The sequence below is a fragment of the Anopheles coustani genome, chromosome 3 (assembly GCF_943734705.1).
Source record: "Anopheles coustani chromosome 3, idAnoCousDA_361_x.2, whole genome shotgun sequence".
In the NCBI taxonomy this organism is placed as follows: Eukaryota; Metazoa; Arthropoda; class Insecta; order Diptera; family Culicidae; genus Anopheles; species Anopheles coustani.
Window position 1 is genome coordinate 50,045,339 of NC_071288.1, and position 10,097 is coordinate 50,055,435.

Consider the following 10,097-nt stretch of genomic DNA (forward strand, 5'->3'; position numbering starts at 1 on the left):
CATTTTCAAAGGATTTATGGAATAAAATATACACCAAGTATTTACAACACACTGCACGACCGTTTGTTTCAAAATGTAAACAATTCCTCAACGGGCTGTTGCTCACACGCACAAGTCTATGCTGTTGGGAACATAACGCGAGAGAAAAGGACGGAACGATAGAGCAGACAGCATTTGGATTGTCATCAGGAAGTGAGGGGTATGACAAACAGTGGAAGAGTGGTTGCGGGGTAACTCTCCCGTTGTGGAGGGGTTTTTTTGTATGGAACTTTCATGGGTTCGGGTCGAAACGCCATTTTTTCTCTCCTTGGGATAGCATCCGATCGTGGGATGCCTTGAGGCCACGAATTTGAAGAAATAGATGGAGAACTTGGAATAAAGAAGCGTAGGCATTATTTATCAAGGCAATTAGATCCGAAACTGAATCCGACCCACGGTAGTTCTCTTTGGACACCTTTTTGCCGTCTAAGTCTCCATAAGTTGGAAAGGAAGAGTACTAGTCTGTTGGCCTGCCCATCGACTTTGCTTTTATTTCCAGAGCGAGTAACCTTAATCCGCGGAGGTTACTTCCGAGCTCTTTCCATCCAGGCAGTGGTGGCTTCCATCCGCTGAAGTCACTCCCTGGATCCTTCCTCACGCCACGAGGAAGGTCGGTGCAAATCTGTGTGTAAGTTCGTTCGGCCGCACACCGAACATATGGTCCAGTCGAACCGGATCCATTGTGCTAGTGAAAAGTGAAAAGACAACCCGATGCCACGAGTTAGGCACACCCCATCGAAGCAAGTGGATTCCCCAGCGAAGACGCCGAGTGAGCCGACAGCGAGTACTTCAACAAGTGAACCCCAGGACAGCGAGAAGATGGAAAAGGCGCTGAAGACGGCAGTCCGTCAACGAGCTCAGATCAACGCCAAAATACTGAGAGTCGAGCAGACGCTGAAGGAAACGAAAGACCTAACCGTTTCTCAGCTGAAGGTGCTCGCCAAAAATGTCGCGACCGTCTACACCGAATTTAGCGCCATACACACCACCATCGTAGGCCTAATTCCAGACAGCGCAATGGCAGAGCAGGACGGCGTATACGACGAGTTCGAGGAAGTATTCTACGAGGCGTCCAATAGAATCGAGGAGTTGCTGCTAGCCGCGGAATCGAAGACAACGAACAACAAGCCTGCCGCGGCTCAAGTTGTCATCCAGCAGCAACCGCTCAAGGCACCGATCCCGACTTTCGACGGCACTTACGCTGCATGGCCCAAGTTTAAGGCCATCTTCGAGGACCTGATGGCCAATGCCGGCGACAGTGACACTATGAAGCTGTATCACCTTGAAAAGGCATTGGTCGGCGAGGCTGCAGGTGCAATCGATGTCAGCATTCTCAACGCTGGCAATTACAAGCAAGCCTGGGAGATTCTGACGGAGCGCTTCGGCAATCATCGAGCCATAGTGGACAGCCACATCCACGGATTGCTGAACCTCAAAAGGATGACGTCAGAAAACTTCCACGAGCTAAGAGCTCTGGTCCAAGAGACTTCCCGGCATGTGGAAAGTCTCAGATTCCTAAAACAAAACCTGGAAGGAGTGTCGGAACCAATGGTGGTCCATCTGTTGGTTTCGGCTTTAGACAAATCAACCCGAAAAGCCTGGGAAGGGACGCAGCGGAAAGGTGAGCTGCCCCGTTACGAGCAGACGATGGCATTTCTAAAATCCCGATGCCAGATTTTGGAAAATTGCGCAGCAGCGTCATCATCAGCTCCTGTGGCCAAACTAAAGAGCAACCATCCGCTTCCCCCTAGACATCCAGCCCAGAAGAGCTATACAGCAGCGGTCATTCAGTGCGAAATCTGTGGTAAGGACCATCCAAATATAAATTGCCCAGAACTGCTGAAAGGGACACCACGGGAAAGAAGTAACACCGCACAAAAAGCAGGACTATGCTTCAACTGCCTACGGAAGGGACATCAGTTACGGGAATGTCCCTCCAAGAGGAAGTGCTACAAGTGCCAGCGTCGCCACCATACGCTTCTGCACGACGACGTAGCACCCACCAGCCAACCAACTATTTCCATGGCAGCAGAAGTAGAACCTCAACTTCCGATACCAAGTGTGCATCCTCCATCGACAGCGGCAGAGTATGGCGGACCAACGGTACGGGAACAACTTTCGACAGCATGTGCATCGCAAACCATCAAACCCAGTAAGAATGTCCTTCTGTTGACGGCCGTGGTCAACGTACTGGACGCCAAGAACCAGCCACATCGCTGCCGCGTCCTCCTAGACAGCGGTTCTCAGGTCAATTTCATTGCTGAAGAAATGGCCAACCGTCTAGGACTGCCAAAGAGACCGGCAAACGTTCCGATCGTGGGAATCAACGCGTTGCGCACGCTCGCTCGCGACAAGTTGACCGTTACCATACAATCCCGAGTGAACAGTTACCAAACAAGCTTGGAATGCTTGGTAACTCCAAAAATAACTGGCACGATCCCATCCTGCAACATCAACATCGACAACTGGGACATTCCGGAGGGAATAACCTTTGCTGATCCAACGTTCTACACGCCAGACAAGGTTAATTTACTGATCGGGGCTGAGTTGTTCTTCGATATACTCAAGCCAAGCCAACTCGATCTTGCCGATAATCTACCTCGTCTGCAAGATAGCCAGTTTGGTTGGATTGTGTCCGGAGCCATAGTAGAGCAGCAGATTACCATCCCAGCCATATATTCCCACCACGCTTTGGTCGACATCGAAAAAATGATCCAGCAGTTTTGGCAGATTGAAGAGGTTCCAGACGTCCCGGAACGATCCATCGAAGAACTTGAGTGCGAGAACCATTTTCTAACTACATATCAAAGGGACGAATCTGGAAGGTTCATTGTGCGACTACCGTTTAACAAACAACAAACCCTGTTGAACAATGGTCGTACGGTAGCCCTCAAACGGTTTATGATGTTGGAGAAACGACTGCTTCGCAACCCAGAGCTACAACAACAGTATGTGGAGTTCATCCGAGAGTACGAAACTCTAGGGCACTGCCGACAAATCCGTGAATCCGATGATGTACCCAACCAGCTATCCTACTATCTGCCACACCATGCGGTTTTGCGGCCATCTAGTTCGAGCACGAAATGCCGAGTCGTGTTTGACGCCAGTGCAAAGGCATCTCCAGCCGAGTTATCGCTCAACGACGTGCTGCATGTAGGACCAGTTGTACAGAACGATCTCTACTCCATTGTTCTGAGATTTCGAATGTACAAAGTAGCCTTTTCGGGAGACATCGCCAAAATGTATCGTCAGATTCTCCACGCTAAAGAAGATCAACGTTTCCTGCGGATTTTTTGGAGACCACACCCTTCCGAGCCACTACGAGTCTTCGAGTTGTGTACAGTTACCTACGGTACAGCATCAGCACCATTTCTTGCCACCAAATGTTTGCTCCAATTGGTCGAGGAGGACGGGGATGCCTTTCCGATTGCATCCCGCATAATAAAGAAAGAGACATACATGGACGACGTTCTCTCAGGTGCGGACTCGGTTGAGGAAGCTATAGAAGCCCAACACCAACTTAAGCGGCTTCTCAACCAAGGAGGGTTTCCCATCCGCAAATGGTGCTCAAACTCGCTGGAGTTTCTTGAGCATATTCCAGTAGAAGAGCAAGAAAAAGCCATCCCAATGGCCGAACGAGGAGTGAACCAGGCGATAAAGGTGCTTGGGTTACTCTGGGACCCAAAAGCAGATCATCTATATATCGCTCACCAGCCGAAGCCAGTCGCAACAGCTGACCAAAGGGTTACGAAGCTCATAATTTATTCAGAAGTAGCCAAATTCTTCGACCCTCTGGGGTTAGTGTCTCCGGTCATCGTGTTGGCTAAGCTACTCATTCAACGTCTTTGGAAGCTGAAAACTGACTGGAACGACCCCATCGACGAAGGATCGATGAAACAGTGGCAAGAACTCCAACCATCCTTGCAACACCTGCATCGCATCCAGACTCAAAGGTGCGTCACATTTGAGGGAGCAACGTCGTACGAGCTGCACGGATTTTCCGACGCCTCAAATGTGGCCTACGGGGCTTGTATATACCTACGAAGCCTGTTTCCTGATGGTTCAGCGAAGCTATGTTTGCTCACTAGCAAATCCAAACTGGCTCCACAGCACGACGTTTCCATCCCACGCAAAGAGTTGTGCGCCGCTCTTCTCCTCACCCGGTTAGTACAAAAGGTTTTGCCAGCCCTGAATTTGAAGTTCCAAGAAATTGTGTTGTGGTGTGACAGCACAATTGTTCTGGCTTGGATTAGAAAACCATTGAACCAGCTGCAGCTATTCGTCCGAAACCGAATTGCGGTAATCCAGAAACACACGGAAGAGTGTCGATGGGAATATATAAGGTCTCATCACAACCCAGCTGACATCGTTTCGAGAGGCATGCTACTAGAAGCCTTGGAAACCAACAACCTCTGGTGGAGTGGACCCGATTACCTTCATGAGGCGAGCTATATGGTTAATCCAGCAGATCCTGTTCCTGAGGATGAACTTCCCGAATTAAAAGGAGTGATGGCCAACCCAACCGTGACTATTGAACCATTTTCATTTTTTGAACGGTTTAGTTGTTTTCGAACGGTTCAAAGAATCATGGGATACGTTCTCCGGTTTGTGGAAAATTGTAGAAGACCGTCAACTCAACGACATACCAGCCAGTATTTAACGATTCCCGAGTTGCGCCGTTCTACTGAAGCGATCATCCGTGTCACCCAACTCATCCATCTTGACGACGAAATCCAGCGAGCAGTGAAAAACGAACCCTCGAAGAAGTTTGCAAACCTTCGTCCAATCTACTCTGAAGGTTTGCTCCGTGTGGGAGGCCGTCTGGATCAGTCTCTTCTACCCTTCGAAAGCCGCCATCCTATCATTCTACCAAACAAGGATCCAGTTAGTCGTCTTATGGTTCGACAAATGCATGTAGAGTTACTTCATGTGGGACAAACCGGCTTGATGAACGCCCTACGTCAACGATATTGGCTCTTGAACGCACGCTCCACGATTCGGTCTATCACCCGAAAATGCATCACCTGCTTCAAGACCAACCCAGCCCCCGTAAGCCAGTTGATGGGTAACCTGCCAGCCGCCAGAGTGACGCCATCACCACCGTTTGCAGTTACCGGAGTGGACTACGCCGGTCCAATTTTCATCAAGCAAGGTGTTCGTCGTTCAGCAATGATCAAGGCATACATAGCAGTCTATGTGTGTATGGCAACAAAGGCAGTTCATCTAGAAGCAGTGTCTGATTTAAGCACAAATGCGTTCATTGCATCTCTCAAGCGGGTTATCAGTCGACGAGGAATGATGCAGCAGATTCACTCGGATAACGCAACAAATTTCCGAGGCGCAAAACGAGACTACCTGAATACACTGCAACCTAGGAAGAAAAATCTACGCAGCCTGCCGAATGTTCGCGAAGGAATGATCGTCCTCATCCATGATCGACAACAGCCTCCGCTCCATTGGAAGATGGGCAGAGTGGAAGCAGTATATCCTGGTGAAGATGGCCTTGTACGAGCGATTGATGTATTCGTAGACGGAGCAACATATCGGCGACCCATAACAAAAATTTCTTTATTGCCCATAGAAGAGTAAGAGTAACCCTGAAATATTGAGTAGCCTCAACGGGGGGTGTATGTTCCGTCTAGATCGGAAGCTACGGAACGCCTGAATGTAGGCAATATAGTTTAGAACCAAACCTTTAGAACAGAGTACAGAATAGAACTGTACAACGTGAAACGATAAGAAAGACGTAGCAAGATTACAGCGATAAGCACTGTTCATCGCTAGTACAGCATGGTGTAGAACTAGGATTAAAAGCAGTAGCTAGGATTTAGATATCGCTATAATAGCATCCGATCGTGGGATGCCTTGAGGCCACGAATTTGAAGAAATAGATGGAGAACTTGGAATAAAGAAGCGTAGGCATTATTTATCAAGGCAATTAGATCCGAAACTGAATCCGACCCACGGTAGTTCTCTTTGGACACCTTTTTGCCGTCTAAGTCTCCATAAGTTGGAAAGGAAGAGTACTAGTCTGTTGGCCTGCCCATCGACTTTGCTTTTATTTCCAGAGCGAGTAACCTTAATCCGCGGAGGTTACTTCCGAGCTCTTTCCATCCAGGCAGTGATGGCTTCCATCCGCTGAAGTCACTCCCTGGATCCTTCCTCACGCCACGAGGAAGGTCGGTGCAAATCTGTGTGTAAGTTCGTTCGGCCGCACACCGAACATACGCTATCATGATTACATTAAGTATACCATGTGGAAAGAGTGTTTTTGCTACCAGCGGAACCAGCGACAAGTCATTCGCTTTGAATAATATAAGTACTATCGAATGGTATGGTATCGCGAATAACCACGCCTGCAACATTCTAGCAGATATTGTTTCGTCCAAATGGTGCATCACAATTACCACCAAGGTTGGCGTCAAATACATTGGTTCATATTCTGTCGAAAGATCTGCTTGCAATAGCACCATTTCTTCACCCAGAAACAAGTCTTGAACTAGAAAATTCTGCATCAATGATGAGGTCGAGGACATGCTGAACTGCAGAATCCAACAAACTACTGTGCCACGGTAACCTTCTTTTACTGCTAAGGTTATATTTCTTACATATTCGGTGACTTGTTTGGTTTTCACGACATCTAATGATTGTCCTTTGGTAACCAATGCCGCTAGCAGAAACAGTTTGATATGCACCTCCGTCGTCAATCTTCCACCGAACGCGGAGAAACCAGAACTAACGATCAAGTTGCATGAAAATTTTTCATTTGAAGTTACTTTAATATGGATATTTTAATTACTGCACTCATGGTCAACCGACACCGAGAGTAATCAAGCTAATTGAAGCAGGATCGTGTCCTAAAGCAATTCATATGATTCACAAACGTTTCATGTACTCCGATATTGAAATCTAGATAATCCTTAATGATACATTATTACATTTTAGATTTGTATGCTGGAAATTCTAGTCCTCTGGTGGGGTAGATAGAAAAAGATAAAAAAAAGAAAAAGTCGAAAAGAAGTCAAAATTCAAAACTATCAACGCAACAATAAAATTTTCTAAATTAAAGACTCTCCTATGTTGCAGAGCATACCAAAGGATAGAGCAAGCAGCGAATAACCTCGGGCTGCAGATTAACGAAAAAAAACCCAACATGATGGTGGTACCATCAGCGGTCCTGCCAACAATTGCCGAAAGCCTACGCGGGGATGACGTACAAGTTGGTGACTGCACTTTTGAAGTCGACCAAAACTTTCACCTATCTTGGGTCAAAGGTCAGCACCGACAACAACATTGAAGATGAAATTAGCACTAGGGTGCTGGCAGCAACCCGCTCTTGTAACAGTCTGAGTGAACTCTTCCACTCACGATATCCGTCAAGACAGTTGAACCTGAGACTATACTGGGCATACATAGCACCAGACGAAACCCTCCTAGCCGTGATCAAGGGGAAGATGCTCAAGAGGATTTTTGGCCCCCTGTGTGAGCAGGGACTATGTAGGACCCGATAGAATGACGAACTCTATCAACTGTACGGAGACTGCACTGTCGTATAGCAAATTAGACTCGCCCGGCTCCGGTTGGCTGGTCATGTCATGCGAATAGCCGGACGACCCAGTCCGTAAAGTTCTTTTAGGCTATCCCCAAGGACAGACGAGGCGTGGTAGGCCTAAATTGAGGTGGAAAGATGGCGTAGACGAAACCGCCAATAAAGCCGAGATACGGAATAAGACCAGTGTGGCGAACGACCGTAAGCGGATTCGGTTGAAGCTTCGTCAGGCCAAGATCGCTCAGCGGTTGTAGCGCCACATTTGTAAATAAGTAAATATTGGATACACCGGAATATCGGAAAATTTGAACCGAAACGATGAATCACAATCAAGCATTAAGCAATATTTATTGGATAGAACATTCATTCGCCGATAAGGCGCAAGCGTACAATCAAGCATAAACTTATGCATCAAACACATGTAATCGTCATTGCAGTTCCACGTAAATGTTTTGATCAATTAATATTCTTGTGCTATAACCACTAACATTTATTTCAAATTCGAATCAAACAAACGGAACACTACAAACATCTATCGATTTCTCTTTAATATATGAAATGTTAACAACTCGCAAATGAAAACAAGAAAAGCTGCAAACCATTGCAGGGCGGTAAACCATACGAGCGGCAAAAGGTTTTCCATTTTCACAATGTTTTTTTCATAAATATCTATGTCTTCAATTTTCAAACGTCGAATTTTTTGCAGAAATACAATTACCATCTGTCTCCACCTTTGTTGTAGTCCCGCCTCGAACACTGTTCTTCGAAATTTTGCAAAATGGTGTTGGTAGATAGACTTCATTTCGAATTCAAAGACTGCTAATCTTTCGGGAAAAGTCTGTTCCAAGAAGTCAAGCCGTTGTTTTCCATTCGTTGGATCAAAATTCGCAATATCGACGGCCAACAGTTCCAATTCGTAACGGAAGCTTAAAATTGCTGACCTGTTCAGTTCACTGAAAACACCAAATTCTAATTTAACACCATCCAAGGGTAGATCAAACTCTTCTAAATTGTATGTTTGATTAATTATAAACAATGGAATGTCCAGCTCTTTTAGATCACGTATGGTGCGAGGATCGGGTTCCGTCGGTCGCTCGATGACATAGGAAATGACTATCGTTTCATAAGCACATTTCAGCTGAAACAACAGGATGATCATGGCGACAGCGAACAGTTTTTCACATCGTCCCGTGAAGCGTAGGTTCCGTTTCTCAAAACCGAACATCGCTAGAAAAAACAGATTGTTTTGCAACATATTTGGAACAGCATGATGCCCTAGACATGATAATAGACATAGTGCCAAGAGAATAATCCATACTCCTGGTGAGAATGGCTTAAGAACCATCGAGCTGATCGATATGGGGGCTCCGCGTGGGGCAAGAATGGCTAATTTTAACATTTCTATTCCATCGACCATTCTGGAGGAATGGTTTGCGCAAAACAACCGGGGCATAAGTATGATTGACCTACCTCTAGGCACACATTTTACAAGAGGCTCTAATGAACTGCAATTCAATTTGATCACGTTACACCGAATTCCAAGCCATTCAAAGAACAACTTAAAAAGCATTATATCCTCCCCGGAAACGTTTCCGGACTCAAACGTGTAAACGTTTTCGACGTACACAGCATCCACTTCCGTTGGTCCTAGCGTGAAGAGTCGGTCGTACAGCACTTTTTCCATCGTTGGAAATCCAGCGTGTAAAGTAGGTCTAACCGGGTTATAATCGAAAGTGTAAACTGCGTCTACGTTGTACGCTATCATGATTACATTAAGTATACCATGTGGAAAGAGTGTTTTTGCTACCAGCGGAACCAGCGACAAGTCATTCGCTTTGAATAATATAAATACTATCGAATGGTACGGTATCGCGTGTATCCACATCTGCATGTTGCTAGGAGATACTGTTTTGTCCAAGTGTTCCATCACGATCACCACCACGGTTGGCGTCAAATACGTTGGTTCATATTCTGTCGAAAGATCTGCTTGCAATAGAACCATTTCTTCACCCAGAAACAAGTCTTGAGCAAGTGAATTCTGCATCAATGATGAGGTCGAGGACATGCTGAACTGCAGAATCCAACAAACTACTGTACCACGGTAACCCTCTTTTACTGCTAAGGTTACATTTCTCACATATTTTGTGGTCTCGTTTGCCCTTTGAATGTCTAATGATTGTACTTTGGCAACCAATGCCGTAAACAGGAGCAGCTTTAGCTGAATGTCCATGGCTACCAACGAAGTAAAATACACTGATGGTTCTTCCAGCTTTATTTCATTGCAACACTGAATTTCATCAGTTAATGGATACAGAAGGGAGATATAATTGGAGGTAACGCTCAACCTAGATACACCTTGGAACATCTAATAAAACAAGTAATTAATGTATGTGCACATGACTTGATGGATGTATGTGCTCATGACCGACCGCGCGAACCTGCAACTCGCGTCAATTTCAACCAAATTTTTTACGTAATCATTTTACAGGTACACCAAATACTGTTTTAA

At 46.1% G+C, this 10,097-nt stretch overlaps 1 protein-coding gene across 1 annotated transcript; it reads left to right on the forward strand.

The window, feature by feature from the left end:
• Positions 1–858: 858 nt before the first annotated feature.
• On the forward strand, positions 859–10,097 carry LOC131262451 (uncharacterized). The gene is made up of 2 exons (XM_058264458.1): positions 859–3,192; positions 10,077–10,097. The coding sequence occupies exons 1-2, from the start codon at positions 859–861 to the stop codon at positions 10,095–10,097; spliced, it is 2,355 nt and encodes a 784-aa protein (XP_058120441.1).